Source organism: Plasmodium coatneyi, chromosome 9, assembly GCF_001680005.1.
Source record: "Plasmodium coatneyi strain Hackeri chromosome 9, complete sequence".
Taxonomy (NCBI): Eukaryota; Apicomplexa; class Aconoidasida; order Haemosporida; family Plasmodiidae; genus Plasmodium; species Plasmodium coatneyi.
In genome coordinates this window covers 982,759-1,004,288 of record NC_033564.1, presented here as the reverse complement: position 1 = coordinate 1,004,288, position 21,530 = coordinate 982,759, and the positions used below count along the sequence as shown (strand labels likewise).

The 21,530-nt window shown below is 37.1% G+C and overlaps 1 protein-coding gene across 1 annotated transcript; it reads left to right on the top strand.

The window, feature by feature from the left end:
- Nucleotides 1–868: 868 nt before the first annotated feature.
- On the top strand, nt 869–19,963 carry PCOAH_00025450 (SICA-like antigen; the record flags this gene model as incomplete). Its single annotated transcript, XM_020059350.1, has 18 exons — nt 869–958; nt 1,092–1,781; nt 1,918–2,916; nt 4,060–4,123; nt 4,255–4,643; nt 4,889–5,957; nt 6,335–6,553; nt 7,459–7,600; nt 9,295–9,328; nt 11,299–12,396; nt 12,685–12,839; nt 14,382–14,436; nt 14,567–15,413; nt 15,563–16,279; nt 16,399–16,493; nt 16,983–17,609; nt 17,760–19,007; nt 19,361–19,963. The coding sequence occupies 18 exons, from the start codon at nt 869–871 to the stop codon at nt 19,961–19,963; spliced, it is 9,141 nt and encodes a 3,046-aa protein (XP_019915073.1).
- Between the last annotated feature and the right edge of the window lie 1,567 nt (nt 19,964–21,530).

Below are 21,530 nucleotides of genomic sequence, written 5' to 3'. Positions count from 1 at the left end.
TGTACTATTTGCTATTTATTTTTCCGTGTACTTCCTAAAGTTAATGATTTTGTACATTCCAGTATGCTTCTCTTTCTTTTTTTCCATTTTTCCTCTTTTTTTCTTCCATTCTTACTGTTTAAAAGAAAAAATTCTCCAAAGAAAAAAAAGAAGTTTTCTAATTTCTTTTCTCTTTTATATATTCTCTTCTTTAAAAATAAGAAAAAGTACAAAAAAATGAAATAGGCTAAAGAAGAGAAAAAAAGGTTTAAAAAAGAACAAAAAAATTCTTTTTAGAAAAAAAGAAGGATAAAAAGAAGGAAAAAAAGAAGGAAAAAAAGAAGGAAAAAAAGAAAAAAAAAAAAAACAGAAGAGGAGAAAGAATGTAAAAATGAAGAATGAAAAGAAAAAAAAGAATATAGGTAATTCCTTACTCTCTTCTTCTCCCTTCTCTTTTTTTTAAAAAAAAATTACAGCGTATGAGAGAAGGAAGGGAACGCCGCTTTTCCTTTCTTTTTTCTTCTAAAGAAGTAAAGGGGAAGGGAAAAAGAAAAGGAAGAAAAAAAAAAAAAAAAAAAAGGGAAGAAGAGGAATAAAATCTTAAAGGAGAAAAGAGAAAAAAGAAAAGAAAAACAAGAAAAAGAAAAAAAATTTCCTTAGATGAAGAAAAAAAAAAAGAACAAAAAAGAGTGAAAAAAATGAAAAAAAAATGAATGAAAAAAAGTAAAAAATTCCCCACATATACTACTTCCTGGAAGTTAGCACGTCAGTCAGTCATAAAAGAAGCGTTAATATGAGTAATGAAAGTATAAGTTGTGAACAGTATGTAGCACTTACTGAAGTACTATTTTTAATTAACAAATAACACAGAGAAGGAATAGTAGAAAGAATGGCTTCCAACAGTCCAAAATTCGACGATTTGATGAAGAGGTGGTTGGAGGAGAAGAAATCTGAGTGGAGCGGTGAGAACTCTAGGAAGGTATAATAGTATAGTGTGCGGTATATATAAAACAATAATACATATTTTCATCAGTCTATACTGATTTTTTGTAGAAAGAAGAAATGATGAATGTGCAGTATGTATATATAAATATATTATTCCCAATCTGCAGACACAACTCATGAAGAGTATAATAAGTTGGGTTCAAGAAATTCTTGTAGGAATGAATGATAAGAACGAAGAAACCACTGCTCAAGGGCTATGCAAAACAGTGGGAGAAAAGGGGAAGCCACTGGAGTCAGAAGAAATGGAACTGTGCACCTTCGTTGTTAAGAATTTGCTAAAAATAAGAGGAAGTGGGATCAAACCATGTGGAAAAGGAACTGCTGATGAGCTAATGGAGGATTATGTGCATTGCACAATAATGAACTTGTGGGCAACCATGTATCGAATGCAACATTGTGATAAGAACAATGTTATAAATGAGGCATACAGTGCAATAAAGATTCTGGGCACATTAGATGGGAAAGTTCAGTGCGATGTATGCGAGTATAAGGATTTGGAGCATATGAAAATATTAGGGGAACTCGACATGTTAGGATTTATCTATAATACTATGAGTAAGGAGCAGGGAATTATGGCATTAATTAAAAACAACACAAAACCCAAGGGATCATGTACACAACAGGAGGATGTTCTAGCAAAATTAGGTCTCCCCACTAGTAGTAACAATGTATTGTCATCACGGAACCCACACCATCCAATGAATGGTGGGGACAGCGCAGCAGGGGATAGATTGTTAAGCAGTCTGGTTAACAGATGGGTTCTCAAAAGGAGTATAACAAAGCAGGATCAACTGAATGTAATAATGAAAGAGTGAAATCCGTAATAAAGGGCAAATATAAGTACATATATATGTAGGCAGCCTTGGAGAATGGAGAGTGAATTCAGGGTATATATGCTTAATTATATATTTCCCCTTTTTTATTATATTATAGGAAGGAATATGGAAAGATTTAATAACAATATTTAATAATATGATGGATACATTAAATATGGAGGAAAAAGTTCATAGTACAATGTGTGCCACATATGAAGGGGAAAGCAAGGACAATGTTAAATGGGGAACGGAAGAAAAAGAATTTTGTAAAGCTGTAATGAAAGTATTATTATACACAAATGGGTTAACACATAAATTTGGCATAAGAAATGGTGTTGAGAAGGAAGATATGGTAGAAACTTATTTCAGGTGCATAGTGGGAAGGGTGGTTTTGATGGAATTGTATGGGGGACACTGCTTATTTGATAAACACATAGGGTACATGCATAGAATGGTTGAATCTCTTCTGGAATTTCACGAGGCAGATCCGACATATAAGTTATGTTCTAATTTCAATTTGAAGAAGTCCATGATAGGGGGAAAATTAATATGGGGAACCATAGCAAAGTGGGTAGATGAGAAGAAGACGAAGACAGGGAAGGATGAAATAAAGAAATATAAGAATTTAATGGGAATTTGGAACTGTCCTAATGGAAGCAAAGCAGGGGGAAGCAGTACAGCTGAAGGTCAAGGGTGGAACGGTAAAGTTATTATACAGGAATTAAAGAAAATGAAGGAGAACGGAGATTTTGTATCGCAGAAGGGTGCAGATCAAATAATGTTAGAAATGGATCCAAATGAGGGGGAAGACCAAATCCAGAAGAAATTAGAAAGTAAAATTGAAGAGAAAGTACAGGAAGAGAAGAAAGCAGCACCTCCTTTAGCAGTCAAACCAGCCACAGCAGCAAAACCGGTTGCTGCCAAACCAGCAACAGTACAACCTCCTGCTGCATCAACACAGCATCCTGAACCAGCACCATCATCTGATCCATGCGCTCCCACCCAATCACATGAAGAACAGCAGAAAAGGCAAGAAAGTGAACAGAAAAGGACAAAACTAAGAGAAGCATGGGATACAAAGCAGAAAGAGTTCATGACGGGCGGAACCTTAGACCAGGTAAGGAAGGTAAATTTCCTCTGCAGTGTTATTATTATTATTTTTTAAAAAAAAAAGAAGAAAACGTGTAAAGAAGGAAGGTTTTAGGAAAAAAGAAAAAGAAGGTTCAGGTAAAAAAAAAGGAAGGCTTAAGGGATAAAAAAGAAGGAAAATTTAAGAGGGAAAGAAAAATGGAAGTTTTAAGGTAGTAAAGAAGGAAAGTTAAATAAAAAAAGATAAAGAAGAAAAGGAAAGAAAAGGCAAAAAAAAAAAAAAGAATAAGGCCGAACACATATGACTATATATTCAAAGGAGAAGATAAAAGAATTAGGTCCAAGCACGCACCCATATATACTAATAATATAATTTTAAAAATAAAAAATTTGAAACAAAAAAAGAGAAGAATCAATTAAAATAAAGGAATGGAAAAAAAAAAAAAGAAAAAAAAAGAGGAGGGTTCAGGGTTTAGGATTCTGGGTTTAGGGTTCAGGGTTTAGGGTTCAGGGTTTAGGATTCAGGGTTTAGGTTCAGGGTTTAAGTTTTAGAGTTTAGTGTTTAGGGGTTCAGGGTTCAGGGTTCAGGGTTCAGGTTTTAGGGTTTGGGGTTCGGTGTTCAGTGTTCAGGTTTTAGGTTTAGGTTTTAGTGTTCAGGGTTCAGGTTTTAGGTTTAGGTTTTAGTGTTCAGGTTTTTTGTTTTAGGGTTCCGGGTTCAGTATTCAGGGTTTAGGGTTTATTATTTAGGCTTCATTATTTACGTTTCAGGGTTTAGGATTTAGGGTCTAAGCTACCGGAATTTGTTATTAGTGCTTATTGTTTTGGGTTGATGGTTTAGGTTTTTATTTATAGGGTTTGAAGGTGCACCTTTTAGTGTTCATGTTCTAGGGTTTAGCGATCAGGGTTTAGGGTTTTAGGATTTAGGGTTGAGGTTTCAGGATTTAAGGTTTAGAATTTAGGGTTCATTGTTTAGCGTTTTGGGTTCAGGGTTAAGATCTTAGTGTTTAGGCTTAGTGTTAAATATTTAATGTTGAGTGTTCAGTGTTTTTGTGTTTCAGCTTTTAGGGTTGAGGGTTCGGGTTTAGGGTTCAGGGTTTAGGGTTCATGGGTTAGGGTGGAGGATTTTGGGTTCAAGTGTATAGAAATTTGGATTTCGGTTTTATGTTTCAAGGTTTATGGCCTGGTGTTTAGAGAATTTAGGTGTTTGAGGAAGATGCACTCCTCGCAGAGAGGGGGTTATCTCGGTTGTATGAAAGGAGGCTGATGCCTGTAGGGAGGGTCTCCTCGCGGATAGGGGAATGTGAAACTGGGTGAACTTGACAAGGAGGAGAGTGGACAAGGGGTGAACTGATCAGGGGGAGAGCAGCCGGACAAAGGGGTAATGAATCCGGACAAGGAGGGAAGGAAAACGGAACAGGGGGGAAGGAAACCGGACAAGGGTGGAAAGGGAACCGGAACAAGGGGCGAAGGAATCCGGACAAGGGGAAAGCAGCCGGAACGAGGATGGATGGAAACCGAACAAGGGGAAAAGGAAACGGGACAAGTGGGGAAGGAAACCGGACAACCCGGGTCCAGCTGGACAAGGGGGAACTGGACAAGGGGGAGAATGGACATGGGGGAGAATGGACATGGGGGAGATTGGACAAGGGGGGAAAGAAACGGGACAAGGGGGAAAGGAAACCGGACAAGGGGGAAAAGAAACCAGACAAGGGGGAAAGGAAACCGGACAAGGGGAGAAGGAACCGGAACAAGGGGGTTAACCGGACAAGGGACAACCTTTCAAGTGCACCCTGAAAAAGGGTGCTTACAGGAAAAAAGAAGAAAGAAGGAAAGAAAGAAAAAAGAGAAAAAGAAAAAATGAAAAAGAGAAAAAAGGGAAGGATGAAATGAAACAAAAGAAAAGAGCCCATTAAGTGTCGCAAATATATAGGAAGGAAGAGAAAGGAATAAATCTGTAAGTTTCATAGGTCTATTTCTTCCCCTTTCTCCTTATTTTTCAGGATAAATTGAAAAGTGAAGTAGGGAAGGAAGTGCAGAGATTGTTGGACGAATTAAAGAAGTATATGGAAATGCAGGAAAAGCCGGGGAAGATACATAATATATGTGGTGGAATACAAGGTGAGAACACGAACGAAACGAAACAAATGAAGGGCATATGCAAAAGATTAGTAAGAGTAATTTATTGGATGGAAGGATGGGACGAAGATAAGAATAAGTGGAAAGAAAAGAATGAGAGGGAGAAGGTGAACTCAGAGTCATACTTAAAATGTATAATAGGGAATAATATTATAATAAGGATATTGAAGGATAAGTGTCGTATAGGGGAAGTTCTAAAAGCTCTTTCCAATACTATGGGAGAAGTAGAAAAACAATTCAAAAGAAAGGATATCAATAGTCTATGTGATTGGGTTAAAGTGGATGATGTAGAAACTGTGGAAAAGTTAGCTGGGGCACAAATACATAAATGGTTAGAGAAGGGAAGAAAGAAGGATAATGGTATTTATGAGTTAGATCAGGTAATGACCTGGATGCCATGCCAACAGGGGGAGAAAGAGCAGGAAGAAGCAGAACAAAGTGGAGATTGCCCTAATGGAAGAATTGTAGACCTATTGAAATTAGGAAGATCAAAGGAATTACGGAAAGTAGTCAATACAGACCCTCCAGCTGCGAAACCGGCTCCATCAAAGGATCCTGCGAAGTCCGCACCTGCACCAGCAGAACCTGGCACGGAGGGAACTCACTCAACTAAAGCAGGTAAGAAGGATAAGGATGATGAGGAAAGTGCATGTAAGGATAGTGCTGAGAAAACTAATACTCAGGGTGGTCCCAGTAGTGTCCATATAACTGCAGGGTGTACATCTGCCAAATCCTTAGGAGCAAAGACAGGTCTTAATGATAAGGATGAGGAGAACGAACTCATCCAGAGAATATTGAAAAATTATGGAACTGCAGTAACACTGGAAAATCCTGATAACACTGTTCTCACAACTTCAGGTACAGGTATAACAACTGATCCAACTCAAAATCCCGGTTCTTCCGGCCCAGGAACCTCACATGAAGCAACACCAGGTAATAATAATAAAAAAAAAAAGTGAACACTTCCTGTCTACGTGTATACTCCGGTGTACGGTTTAAAAAATTAAAAAAGTAAAAAATAAAAAAAATTACAAAGTGAAAGAAGCGTAAAAAGAAAGTGTACAAAAAAGTTAGGATGCGTAAAAAAAAATTACAAAGTGAAAAAAGTGTAAAAAAAGTGCAAAAAAATTGGGACGTGAAAAATTACAAAATAAAAGAATTAAAAAATATAAAATATGAAAAAGGAAAAAGTGTAAAAAATTAGAAAATAAAAAATAAAATAAAGAAGTGTGTGCACAAGGGTCCATATAATATTCAAGATGTCGCTACTTTTGATAATACTGGAACTACACTTTTCACTTCCTTCTTAGGTACCCCTGGAGTATCTGGTCCCGGTAGTACTGGACACCAGTCTCCTGGTTCCTCCGGACCAGGTTCCACAGGAACTTGGAAACCTGGTTCCTCTGGTCCTGGTAGTACTGGAACGTGGAACCCAGGTTCTTCCGGTACCGGTTCTACTGGAACCTGGAATCCAGGTTCTTCAGGTACCGGTTCCACGGGAAACCAGAACACTGGTAGTCCAAGACCAGGTTCAGCACCATCATCACCAACAGTAATAGTACAACCAGTACCGTCATTAGGAACTGCTACAACAACAAGAAAAAGTGGTTCAAGGGAAGGTGCTGCAGTTCCCCCCCTTGTTCCTGTCCCACTTGTTAACAGAATCAACCCTTCTGATCTTACCCCATACCTACCTTCGGTACCTGTCGTAATTGGTCTTTCTGCTATGACCTACCTACTCTGGAAGGTAAGAAAAAGAAAAAAAGGAGCAAATATTTTTTTCCGCATAAAGAAAAAAAAAAGAAAAAGAAAAAAAAAGGAAGGAACTAAAAAGTTCCTTCTTAAGGGCTGAAGGAAAAGAAAAAAATTAAAGAAAAGAAGAAAAGAAAAAAAAAAGAGAAAAAAAAAAAAAAAAAAAACGGTGAATGAATCAGAGTGCGGGTGTGTGTATAGGATTTCGAATTTTAGTGGTGTATGTAGGACTATTTCGCATTTGAGTGGTGTGTTTGTAGGATTTCGCATTTTAGGGGTGTGTGTGTAGGATTTCGCATTTGGGGGTTTTTAAGGTTTCGTACATAGGGGTGTATCACTTTACACTTGGGTTTGAAGTAGTAATTACTGTTGCGTGAACAGCATTTCGCATCCCCATGAAAGAAATATTTTTTTCCCTTTTTTTTTTTTTAGTATTTTTTCCTTGGTAAAAAAAGAAAACGTTACAGAAGAACTCATCAAGTATCTGGTCTTCCTTCCTTACAAGAACAACTCCCTGATAATGTGGACCATCTTCGTGGTCCATATGAATATACCTTAGTAAAGGAACGAAAACGACCAGGATCTGCTCCAACAAAAACGAAGAGGTCAAAAAAACAGGGCGTCCGTCGCCCTGTTGGTCGTCGTGGTGTAGGTCACCGCACCATTATTGATATTCATTTAGAAGTCTTAAACGAATGTCAAAAGGGGGACCAGCATTCGACGAAGGAGGACTTCCTTAAAATAATTGTAGAAGAATTTATGGGACCCCAATTTATAAAAGACGAAAAGGTTCCTAAGGAACAGGTCCAAAGTTCAGATTCCGGGTTTAGGGAAGAAAGACTTTGTTCCTAAGGAAAGTTTTTGTAAGGAGGATGTTTTTAAGGAACAGGTTCCATGTTCAAATTCCGGGTTTTAGGGAGGAAGACTTTCTTACTACGGAAGGTGCTCCTAAGGAACCGGTGAAATATTCAGATTCCGGGTTTTAGTGAAGGAAGAATTTGTTCCTAAGGAAGATGTTCCTATGGAACTGGTTCCAAATTCAAATTCCGGGTTTAGGGAAAAAAGACTTTCTTCCTAAGAAAGGAATTCCAAGTTCAGATTCCGGGTTTAGGGAAAGAAGACATTGTTCCTAACGAAGACTCTGTTCCCACAAAAAATGTTCCTAGGGAAGAAGTTTCTAATGAAGGGGTTGAATGTTCATATTCCGGTTTTAGGTTGATGTTCCTGAGGAGCAGGTTTCAAGTTCAGATTCCGGGTTTTAGGGTGTAGTAAATATTTTTCTTTTTTTTTTTTTTGTTTTGTTTTTTGTATTAAATTGTTTACATGTTCATGTGTGAACAATATAAGGTCTAAGGAAATTTTTTTACCTTATTGATTTGTTTTGTAATTTCTTAATTTAAGATCCAAAGTGTTCATTAAATTTTTTATTTTATTTTTTTTTTCGTGCATAAGTATTTTTTTTATCTAAATAATTTTTTTTATCTTAATAAATCTCTTGTTCCTAATGTCCAATTAATGGACATTTGAAAAGGTGCTCCTGCAAATTGTGCGCGAGGGTTCGCGAAGGTTCCCGTCCCGGCCTTCTTTTTTATGTTACACATCTTTTAGATGCAGTGTTCATATAAAAGTGCAAATTACACCATGTTTTCGCAGAAGAAAGAGGAAAGTTGCGTTCTTTCCCTTTGTGTTTTTATTCGATTTTAAGTATACTATTAGTCAATAAGAAATTAGCCAAAAAAAAAAAATTGTTCAAAAAAAAAAAAAAGAAAAAATGCCCTAATATAAATTTTGTCACACAGAAAAAATTGCACCAAAAAAAAAGGAGGGGCTACTTCCTTTTCCGTTTGATAAAATGAATACCTACAACACTGCGCAAAAGTATATGATACCTACTTTTGTATTCATACCCCCCTTTTTTTATTCCGCATTTTGATTTTGCCTTTCGAGTTCGCTCTTTTGTTGTACAATGAGCTTAAACAGAAGCGCGCAGATATGAATTTTATTAATAATATAAGGTGCATTACATGTAAGCACACACGCAACGCACTAATGGTTTGTTCCCATTTTCGTGTCCGCGAGAAAAATATTGTATATTCTTTGGTAGTGCTGATGAATTAAAGTAAAGACTGAAGGTTCCTGTGACCATATATGGGCAAAATGGGAAAGAACGTATTTTGCACATTGCTCAAAAAGGAAAGCGTAGGCAAGAAATTGTACAGGAATTGTATAAAATGTGTACTGCCATGAAATGGCACTATTTTGATAAAAGGCTTGTAGAGTCAGGTTTGTGTTGTAACCCTGATTTTTCGAATGTTGGTCATTTTTTTTGGACTTTTGCAACTATAGAATTTCTACTCCACTTTTTTTGTGCGCAACAAAGTGGAGACTAAGCTTTCCTCAAAGGGGAAAGGTCACACTTTGGTGGATGGAAAGAGGGGAGGGGAGTGCAATCCAATCATATGTGCATCTTTCTCTGTTGAAGGGGAGGGGCTCTATTTTTCGTTGGTCCCCCTTCCAGAAGAAGAGGGGGGGATTGCTATTCCATAGAGCAGGTTTGCTCTTCCACTGAGTGAGGGTTTGCTTTGCGTGTCTGGTTTGAGGGGGCGCGTCCCTCCTACAGAATAACTAAGGAGAAAGGGGTCTAAGGAAGAAGGGGGTTTAAGGAGGAAGAAAGGACGTCTAATGAAGAGGAAAGTATGATGAAAGGGATCGAAGGAAGGGTCTAAGGAAGGAAAGGTCTAAGGAAGAAAGGATGTCTAAGGAAGAAAGGATGTCTAAGGAAGAAAGGATGTCTAAGAAGAAAGAAGGGGCGTTCGGGGTGCTAGGAGGGGGGTCTAAGGAGGAGGAAGGAGCGAGTCTATGGAGCAGGAAGGAAAGGAGTGTCTAAGGAGGAGCAAGGAAGGAGGAAGGAATATTGTTAGGGGGTGGAAGGAAGGATGATTGTTAGGGGTGTTAGAATGAAGGTGTAGATGTGTTAGGATGATGGTTGCTAGGTGGGTGGTACGATGGAGAGAAGGTTGTTACGTTGTAGGTGGAAGGAAGGTTGTTAGGGGAGTTAGAATGAAAGGTTTGTGGTGTAAGGAAGATTGTTAGGGTTGTTAGATTGAAGGGTTAGGGGTGGAAGGAACGTTCGTAGGAAGGAAGGTGATGTAAGGAGAAAAGGAAAGGGTCTAAGGAGAAAAGGAAAGGGTCTAATGAGGAAGGAAAGGGTCTAATGAGGAAGGAAAGGGTCTTAGGGGGGGAAGAATGAAGGTTGTTAGGGGTGGATGGAAGGGGTCTTAGTGGCGTTAGAACGAGAGGTTCTTAGGGGTGTTAGAATGAAGATTTAGGGGTGTCAGAATGAATGGTTTAGGGGTGTTAGAATGAAGTTTTAAGGGTTTAGGGTTTAAGGTTCTTTCTAGGTTAATGCCCCATAATATGGCTTGCTACTTTAGCCGCCTCAAAGGGGGGTACACCCAAAGGGTGTAATGAAAAAAAAAAAAAAAAAAAAAAAAAAAAGTGAAAAAGAGAAAAAAAGAAAAGGAAAAAAAGAAGAAAAGGAAAAAAAGAAGAAAAAAAAAAGGATATAAGAATGAAGAGAAAGAATGAAAGGAAGGGTGCATTAACGTGTGAAGTATAGTGTGTACTGACGGAGGGTAGAAAGAAAGAAAGGAGAAAGGAATGTGCTCCTAATGCACATAGGCATAAGAACTGCCACATATATGCATATGTATGAACTGTGCATTGCACCACACAATATATACATGTGATCTAACAATAGTTTAATGATCTAACAACCCACCTACCACCCCCCAACGTTCCCCCTTTCCATTTAAGAATGTAAATAGAACATAGAGTAAATGGCATATTCTGAAAAATTTTTGCCTAAAGAAGAAAGGCAGTTGCGCAAGCCCCCTTTTCTTCTATATATGTACATAATAAAGGAGCGCATGCGAGCCTAATGTAATAGGGAAGCATGCTTGTACAAATAAGAATAATAATACTGTGTTCTACGATGTCCTCAAAGAATAGCGTACGGATAACTATCATATCATACTGCAGTAAAGGAATGAACGAATCTAAAAGGAAGTAAAGGAAGGGAATGTAAAAGGAATTTGAAAGGAATGTGGTGGGTGTGAAAGGGCGGGAAAGAAAAATGTGAAAAGGGGGTAGTGATGTGCTGTGCTGCCTGTACTCGCACATGTTCTATATATAATTATATATATACATATATACACATACATATGTAGAGAAAAGTAAACAATTTTCCTCCTTAATACATAAAAGGGTATTTTACATACAGGAATTATATGCAACTAGAGCAAAATGGCACCAGGACAGGTAAGGAATGAAAAAGTTGGGAGCACCGGAAAAAAAAAAAAATATTATCCCTCCCTATTTAAAGTTTCTAATTGAACATATTTGCGTCCGACATCTTATATATATATATGTTATATGTATGTACATGTATATATAGGTATATATATGTGTATATATGGAGTACATATTTGTACACTTTCCCCCCAACTATTCACATTTGTAGAAATTGGATTTGGGTAATTTACCTTCCAGTACCGACTACTATGAGAAATTCGTGGACGCAGATGGAAAGGAATGTAACACCATTGGGGTCAATGTCGCACAACTGACGAATACATTACAACAAGCATTAATAGGATACTCCTCAATTTCTTCCTATGCGGGGATGTTGATGGGAGCTTATTGCCACGCATCAGAAAGGAAAAAAGAATATGCCGGCGATCCCGAAAAATTGCACCTCAAAGGCGCACCCTGTCAATTCTTTTATCATTGGGTGGGGAAATTTTTCCTCAGCACTAATCATGGGCATAAGGTATCAGACGTATTGGAAGCAATTTACGAAACGCTGGGAACTTATTTCGGTGAAAGTAAATGTGAAGTTAAATACAAGGATGTTGACAATAGCAAAGACCTTTTCGACAATAGGAAAAGAGTATTCGAATATTATTACGATTATTATTACGTAAAAAAGTATTTACAGCAAGTAAAGGGCGCGACACAGGGCAGTATTTGGCAGAGTTATCAGGCGGATGTTACTAATGCATGTGAAGCTATAGGAGAATATTGCTCACCAGGAGGAGAAGGGGGGGTAGGCACAACTAATGGTGAGGCTGACCCATATTGTGACGAGTACAACAGTACATACAAAGCTTACTGTGAAGGAGTGAACAAACAACCATTAACATGTTCTGGAGTAAAAGAACTGGAACCCGAATCGGAATCAGAATCCGAACGACCAGGTGAACTCGAATCTGAAGTGAAAGTTTCACTACCCACTGCAGATGGTTCACCTGGTCATCAAGCACTTCAGAACAGTGTGGACGTTGTGCAGCCCCCTCTGAAAACGGAAGTGGTGAAAGCTACTGAAGACCATCCAGAAGGTGCTCCAGAAGCCACGCTGCAACCTCCTACATCCCAGCATGGAAATGACGAGGGAGTGCATACTCCACAACATGGTCATGGACATGGAAGTGGTCCGACGGTGGAAACGCCTCTCCCTACACACAGTACACCAAGTGGCTCAGGACTTCCCACTGCTGCTATGTCTGGTGGTGCATTGGCAACAATAGGATTACCAGCACTTGGATACTTTTTATATAAGGTACACTTATAATGGACAATTATAATTACCATTACAATTACCATTATAGTGAAATTATATATAATAATAATCATTATTATTATTTCCACCCTTATTTAAAAGGGAAAAAATATATGGAGAATGAACTGTATACAATGCACTATATATACGTATACATATACGTATATATACTTACATATATACATACAACCATACATACATATATATGTACATATATTTTAGATATATGTATTTATATAATACATATTTTTATACTCCCTTTCTTTAACACCTTTCTTTCCTTCGTAGTATGATCTTCTACCTTCTCGGATAAAAAACTTCCTCGTAGGAAGCAGCAGCAAAAATAAAAGAAAGGGAAGAAACAGAAGAAAAGAAAGGTCCCTTAGAAGAGAATTTAATGAGTTTGACCATGACGAAGACTACGACAACTCAACAACAGAAACGTATTCCACAAGAACAATTTCCACCACTGGCGATTCTACTACGTTATATTCTGTCCCCTATATTAGATAAGGTCGTTCTCTTCCTTCCTTCTTTCCTTCCTTCTTCTTCCTTTTTTTTTTTTTTTTAATAAAAGAATGCAAGTGTATGTAAGGAAAGAGAGGGAGGAGGGAAGAAGGAAGCTTACTTCTCTATTCCTTATTTTTTTTTAAAGAAATAAGAGGGAAGGAAGTTTAGAAGAAAAAAAAAAAGAAAAAGAAAAGGAAAAAAAGAAGAAAGAAAAAAAAAATTTCCTTAGATGAAGAAAAAAAAAAAAAAAGAAAAAAAGAAGAAAGAGAAAAAAAATTTACTTAGATGAAGAAAAAAAAAGAAAAAAAAAAAGAGGAGAGTACGAAGTTTATTTCTTTTAAGGAAAGGTAAGAAAAAATTTAAAGGGAGAAAAAGAAAGAAAAAGAGGAAGGTGGATAATTCCTCCTTCCTTTTTTTTTTTAAGAAGAAAGAAGAAAAAAAAAAAAAAAAAAAGGCAATGAATGTATAGGAATAATGTTTTCTTGTTTTTTATTTTGAGAAGAATGCAAAAGGAAGCACATGGGTAGAATGTATAGAAAGGTTGCTTCTTCTTCTGTTGCAATGAGGATGCTGTATATAGAAGGGGGGAAAATTGTTCTCTTTTTTTATTTTTTTTTTTTTTGGTCACTCTATTTCTAGGTCTTACTTTTTTGGCAGTAATGGAAAAAGAAATAAAAGGAAGTTAAGAAAAAAGATGAAAAAATTAAAAAAAAAGAAAAAGGAAGTAAAAAAAGTAAAGAAAGAGTAGAATGGTGGTGGTAGGTGCACGTTCCTTCTTCCTCTGCTTCTCTTGTTTCGATGAATGTAAGGAAGGAATAAAAGGAAAGGATTCTTTTTTTTTCTTTTAGAGAAAGAATAAAAAGAAAGAAGGGAGAAGGCTAAAAAAAAAAAAAACAAAAAAGTGGAGGAAAAAAAAAAAAGGAGAGGTGGATAATTCCTCCCTTTCTTCTTCTGCCTTCTCTGTTCTTTCTTTTTCTTTTTTTCAGAAGAAATGTGGTGTACAGGAAAAAGGGGAGAATAAGGAAGTTTGCATGCGCAGAATTTTTCTGTTTTCATTTTTCCATAGAGAAAGAAAGGAGAAAACAAGAACAAAAAAAAGGAAGAAAGAATGAAAAAAGAACAAAAAAAAAAAAAAGAAATAGGAAAATAATGAATGGAATAAGAAGAAAAAGGAAGAAGTAGATGGGAGCAAAATAGAAATTTCAAAAAAAAATAAGGGGGAAGTAAAACTGGGAATAAAAAGAACCATAAAAGGGAAAAAAGACGACGAATGTGAAATGTGGACAATTATCATAAGGAAATGGAAAGACAGAAGAATAGATCCGTACCGGGAAGTACTTGTGTGTGGTTGCAGATATGATGAATTATAATATTCACTTACTAAAGAATAAGTCTAAATGTAATAGGGAAAATTGGTAAAGGACCTAAGACTTATATTATAAAAATAAATATGTAATCATGGCACCAACTATAAGGAAATTCATTGAGTACCAGTTAAAACTGGTGAAGACACATGGGGCGGGGGCTGATGTAAGTAGGCTGCGGCCAAAGGGGGAGTGCTCAATATAATATAGTGTACGTAGATACGGAGCTTTAAAGGACCAAGGAGGATGTAGGTTCAAGGAAATATCTGTCCTTATTTTTTTATTTACCATGGCAGGATCAATTATGGACAAACTTGAAGAAAATGTTAGAAGCCATACCCGGGTATTTGGGGCCAGAGCATACGCAAATACAAACATGGTGCAGTAGGGACTTCGCGGAAACTATACTGGAAGAAAGGCTTAGGGAGAATGATTGGGATCCAACCTTATGTAAGATGTTAAGTAAATTATTACTATGGATGAATGGTCGAAATCAAGATGGGCAGAAGCAGAAAATGGGGATGGGAACAAGTGAAGGAGAAGAAATGGAATTGATGTTCCGATGTATAGCGGGAAGTGTAGTCATATGGGCCATGTTTGGAGATCATTGTCTATTGGGAAATATGTTGGATTATACAACGGGAGCAGTGGATGGAATATTGGCAAATTTCTATAAGGCAGGAGTAGAAAGAAAATGTGGGTACTATGATTTTAAGGACCTTAGAATAGGAACACAGTTATTAGGTACCTTAGTAAAAGGATGGGTGGACGAAAATAAAGGAAGTTTACGTGGTTATGGCACTGTAGAAAAGGATAAGGGTAAGGTATGCAGCAAAAAGGAGGAAAAGGCAAGTACTCAGAAGAAAGAGAACCGGCAAGAAACTAAAATAAAGGGAATGACTGGGTATGAAGCGAAGGAAATGGAAGAAATAAAAGAAATTATTAAGGAAGAGCAGTTTTTAACAGAAAAAAGTGCAAAAGAAGTAATTGGCCAAATTAAGGTCGGCCAAATTAAGGATGATAATGGAATTGAGCAAATAATACAACAGAAAATGAAAGAGCAGAGGGAAGCAGCTGTAAACCCCAAACTATCAGTAGACCAGAATAACTGTACAATCAAGGGATTGGAAGAAAATGAAGAAGGTATAGACTGAACTGTACATTCTTCATTTCATGTGCTGCATCCATAAGTACTTAGTACAATAATTATCATGATGAAGGTATAATGGTATATGCGGGAAATGTAGGTACATGTATATAAACTTCTTCTATATTCTGCGATATCCTCACAGGTAACTGGGATGAGGTGTTTACTGCATTCTCAAATAATCCAAGTGATGCTGATGGTCAGGATATATTTAGCAAGTGGGAAGGATATAAAAGTGTATGTGAGAATCATGCAATAACGGATGGGGAGTGGACAGAAGTGGAAAAAACTTTCTGTAAAATTTTAATAAGAAATTTAATAATAGCCAATGAGAAGAAATTTGAATGTGAGGGAAAAAAGAAGAATGTTCCAGGGAAATATTGTGTAACAAAATGTGATTTGTTGAATATGTGGCTTATGTATGTGAAGGATCGTTGTGTAAGTAGTGACATTATTAAGTACGCATACGAAGCAATGTATAATTTGGAGGGCAAATTAGGGGAAGGGCAGACAGGTGAACTTTGTGAGTATGGGAAATTTAGTAGAATTGCGAGGGATACTGGCGACGTACTACATACTGTTACTAGTAAAATGATTTGTGATGGGAAAAGGGGTAAATTAGGGAATATTCACAATAAGGATTGGTGCAATGATAATAACAGGAAATATACAAAGAACCTAATTCAGGATAGGGGGCGCAGTGGTAATGCAAGTGCAGGGAGTGGGAGAGGGAAAGAGCTACTAAGGAAGATAGAAGAGAAGGAACAGGAAGTTAAAAGCCAACTGCAGGATCTGATGGAAGAAATTAAAAAGGTGGAGGCAGCAGGAGCACTCTCTACCCCAACACCCAAAGCAGGACAAGGTAAGTGAAGAATAAATGAAATAAACAGGGAAAAAAGAAAGATAAAAACAGTACTGGAAAGACAGGAATGTGCACCTACCACCATCACCATCCTCCTGTTACCGCTGTCCTCCTCACAGGTACTGACTGTAAGAACAAGGGTAACCTATGTGATCGCGTAGACTGCGTAGCAAAGAAATGGGGAATCAACAATGGAAGTCAGGCGGTCACCTGGGTAAGTGAACACAATATATATATTGTCCTCATTGGAATTAAAATTATGTGAACATAATATATATTGTCTTCATTACAATAAAAAGGAACACAGTGTTGTCCGTTACAGTTTGGGGACAGTATTGTTCATTAGAATTAAAAAAAAGACGGGGGGCGGAAGGAATACAATATGTATTGTCTTCATTAGAATAAAAAAAGGGTGTAAACACAATATTGTTCATTAAAGGGAGGGACAGTGTTGTCTTCATTACACTTTGGGGACAGTTTTTTTTGTATGTGTGCGTGCGTATTGCACTTTTTGTGCAAAACGGATACGGGGGGAAGAAATTAGACACACACATATAGGATTGCATATAATTGTAGGGTGGACATAGTTATAGGGGGGGAGTGGACATCATAATAATTATAAGGTGGGGATACACATAATTACATAGCATACATTTGTTTCCTTCCCTTTTTCCTTCCTCCCTCTCTTTCCTTCTATGAACAGGATAACATGCGCGATAACATCGAGCAGAGGGCCAAAGATATGTTTGAATATATATCTAATAATAACGCTGGTATGAAAGATTACTGTACTGATAGAAATTCAGAGAGAAATAGTAGAAGAGTCACTGACCCGGAGATAAATGCATGTACATATATTGCGGCAGGATTAGAACATATATACAGTATTCCGGAAGATGGAGACGGAACGCACAAGAAAGACGACAGGGATTTTAAGCAAACTATGTTATGCCTAGTTCTAAACGCCTATGCAGATATGCTGAAACATGTGGTTAAATCTCCCTGTGAAGTCAGTGAGGATACAATAAAACAATCATTTGAGAAAGGGAATGGGCAATTTAAAAATTGGTGTAAGGTTACAGGAACGAATGGTAAGGGTGATTGTGTTAAATGTGATAGGGATACAAATTATGCAAATTGTAAAATAGGCGGTACTAAGGAAACAGATAAAGTAGGACAAAAGTTGGAGCAATTGTTCAAGAAGAATGAAAAAAAAGAAAAATTAGATCAAGGCATGAGTGATATAAATAAGAACTTATGTGATCGCGCCCAGTGTGTAACAACACAATGGACTAGGGATAGGAGACAAGGGGGCCAAACGAAATGGGAGGTTAGGGCGATCCACATTTTAATTATGAATCTAAGCGTATATATTGCATGTAGAAACAATGTATACGTACTCAGGGGAAGGTATGAGTAAAGTTTTTATGTAAAAGTTAAATGTAAGTATATGCCCCCTCTTCTTTCCTTGTATTGGCAGAATCAAATTTGGACAGATGGGGACATGGGGAACATATTGAACAAACTGTCTAATGCTATAGCCAATGGAAGCACTTTAGACGATGATTCATGCAAGAACATTTTACATAATGGTAATACATCTCCAGAAGCTAATAAAAGGATATGCCAGCTTATTACAGCAGGTCTAAGGCATATATATAATATTACCGAAGAGGGGAACGATGGGCCGAAACCCAAGAATAACCAACTATTTAAGCAAACTATGGCTTGTATGGCATTAAATGTGTTTGCAAATGAGATACTGACGGAAAGGAAGTGTGTCGACCAGGAAAAAATGAAAAAAGTGTTTAAGGACGGAGGAAGTCTTTATAAGGAATTGTGCAACAGTGGTGATAATTGTGAGAAATGTGAGTGGGACAGTTGTCCAAAGCCTACTTTTAATAATAGCAACCTACGGCAAAAAATAAAAGAGGAGCTCCTGAAGAATGCAGAAATAAATAAAACTTTGGAGGAGATATGTAAAAAGGATACGCAACCAGAAGCTGCTCCAACAGCACCTGCTGCTGCACCAGGTGCACGATCTGAAGAGAACCAAGAACAGTTACCAGCACCTGGATATCCTCCCGCACCCGCATCGGCACCACCAAGCATTTCGGGTACACATGAAACAGGTCAGGCAGGTAAGATTGCCCACGATGAAGGCTGCTTCGATGATTCTGCAGGTGGCCCTAATTCTGTTCCGATTACTGAATCAGGCGGAAGTACTGTTATAGTGAAGAGTAAACATAAAATAGAAGGGCAGATTTCCTGTACGCAACTAAGGGAACTGGAACGTCAGCAGAATAATTCACATCCTTCTTTTGCAGGCGCAGGTGACAGTCAAACTCCAAGCACAGGAACAGACACCCAAACTCCATCCGGTACCACGGGTGATCCACCATCACAAAATACTGAAGTAACAATCAAGGAACCAGACCAAGCTGGCAGCTCAACTAGTCAGACAAATAACAATGTAACAGGTCCAGAGCCACCACCTGCAAAACCTGCTCCTACTCCAGCTCCAGGTCCTGCCCCAACTCCTACACGTGGTCCTTCTGATTCTAGAGGTGGAAGAAAAACTGAAACTGTTTTAAGAATACCGAAGACTCTGAAAGTAGTGAACGTAAAGAAGAAAGGGATGGACAACCCTTCGGAACTCCTTACCCCATACCTTCCTACCATTCCTGTCTTCATTGGTACTTCTGTCATAGGTTATCTTTTTTGGAAGGTAAAGGAAGAGAAAAAAAAAAAAAAAAAAAAAAGGTAAAAAAAAGAAAAAAACAAATAAAAAGAAAAAAAAAAAAAAAAAGGAAAGAGTGTATGAGTGATTCAGTTGGGTGTAAGGTTTCGCATCTTAGGGTGTATGTGTAGGATTTCGTATTTTAGGGTGTGTGTATGTAGGATTTCGTATTTTAGGGTGTATATGTAGGATTTCGCATTTTAGGGTGTGTGTGTAGGATTTTTGCATTTACGGGATGTGTGTTTGTAGGATTTCGCATTTAGGTTAGAAGTAGTAATTATTGCTCTAAAAAGAAAACATTCACCCCTCTTAAGAATTGTTTTCTCCCTTTTTCTTTTTAGTATTTTTTCCTTGGTAAAAGAAGAAAACGGCACAGAAGAGCTCATCAAGTATCCGGTCCTCCTCCTTTAGGAGAAATCCTTGCTCATGTGGACGACCAGGCAGATGGTCCACATGCATATACCTTAGTAAAGGAGCGAAAACCAAGATCTACTCCAACGAGAACGAAGAGGGAAAAAAAACAGGGCGTTGATGGCCGTGTGTGTCACCGTACCATTATTGATATTCATTTAGAAGTCTTAGACGAATGTCAAAAAGGGGACCTTCATTCAACGAAGGAAGACTTTTTTGAAATTTTGGTTCAAGAATTTATGGGAAGCAATTTTATCAAGGAAGAAAATGTTCCTAGGGAACAAGTTCCTTGTTCAGATTCCTGGTTTAGGGAGGAAGACTTTGTTCCTACGGAAGGTGTTCCCAAGGAACAGGTTCCAAGTTCAGATTCCGGGTTTAGGGAAGATGACTTTGTTTCTGAGGAAAGTGTTCCTAAGGAACAGGTTCTTAGGGAACAGGTTCCAAGTTCAGATTCCGGATTTACGGAAGAAGACTTTATTCTTAAGGAAGGTGTTCTTCAGGAACAGGTTCCAAGTTCAGATTCCGGGTTTTAGGTTGTAGTATATATTTTTTCTTTTTTTTTTTGTTCTGTATTAAATTGTTTACGTTGTTGTGTAATTAATAGAAGTTAAAAAAAAATTTCCTCAACTCACGGACATGTTGGGAAATTGTTTTATTCTAATTTATTTTTTCGTACATAAATATTTTTTTTATCTTAATAATTTGTTTTTATTTTTATAATTTTCTTTTCTTCCTTCTCCTTTTTAAGTACTAATTATGGACCATTTGAAAAGTGTGTTTCAAATTGCGCGCAGTGTCGCGCGCTGAAAGTGTAATGTTCGCGTAGTTGTAAAGTCACTAACCCGTAAAGCTCCTAAGAGGTATAACGCGAACAGTTAAAATGAAAACTGTATAAAATTTGTGAACACAGTTAAAATGCAAAACTGCAAAAATACCAAACAATAAATTAGCAACCGCGTGGCAGAAAAGTGCAAAAAAGATTTCCGGCGTTTTCCCCGTCGCTGTTGTGCGAAAAAAGTGCGACTTGCACCAGCAGGCGCGCAAAGCAAAATTACACGGTGTAAAATATTAGAAAAACAAGTTTGAAAAAAAAAAAAAAAAAAAATCATCAATAAAATTCATGTTGCGAAAAAAAAAAAGGAACTGTGTACAATTACACAAATTTTTTACACCATGTCACACATGTGTGTCTGTATACGAAAAAGAATCAATATTATGAAGGACAAACACTAGCACAACAAAAAAAGAAAAAAAAAAGGAAAAAAAAAAAAATTTTTAAATTGAATTAAATTCAATTGAATTCATAATATTAAAAAAAAAAAAAAAAAAAGGATAAAAATAAAATTGAATTGAATTGTATTAATTCAAAATATTAAAAAAGAAAAGAAAGAAAAAAAAGAAGAGCGTGGAAAAAAGGATCATTCTATTCTTTCTACACTACATAAGCTATCATCAGGTTGTACTTGCTTCCGCCTCCTGGGGGGCACCCATTTTAAGTGTTACATTCCACAATGTGTGTTGTTACATGCGACGATAATGTATATTCCTATTCCTCTTCCTCTTCTGTTGCTGCTGTGTCCTTCCAGATGGTCGTCGTTCGTCATATATAGTAGACACATCTGTATAATCTGCTATAGAACCTATCGTCGATTCTATTGCGGAAGTTTCTGTGGAAGCATCGTCCATTGATCGTAGATCGAATTCATTCCTGGTGATGGATCTTTTTCTTCTACTTCTATTTCTGTTGCTTCTATTAATTTTTTTGTTTCCAAATTGGTTACCAAACCAAGAAGGTAGGAGATTATACTAAAAAAAGAAATAGGGGGTGTTAGGGTTGAAAGAATATCTATCTATATATATATATATATATATATATATATATATACATATATACATGTATATGTACACATATATATGTGGACATATATATATGCAACCTACATATATATAGCATATGTATATGTGCATATTTCAAATACATAGTGTTTTTCGTGGTAATTATGTATACTTACTTTATACAAAAGATAAGTGATGAATGGTAATCCTACTATAGGCAGTGCGGTAGATACGATTGGGGTGACATTACTACCACCGGTAGTG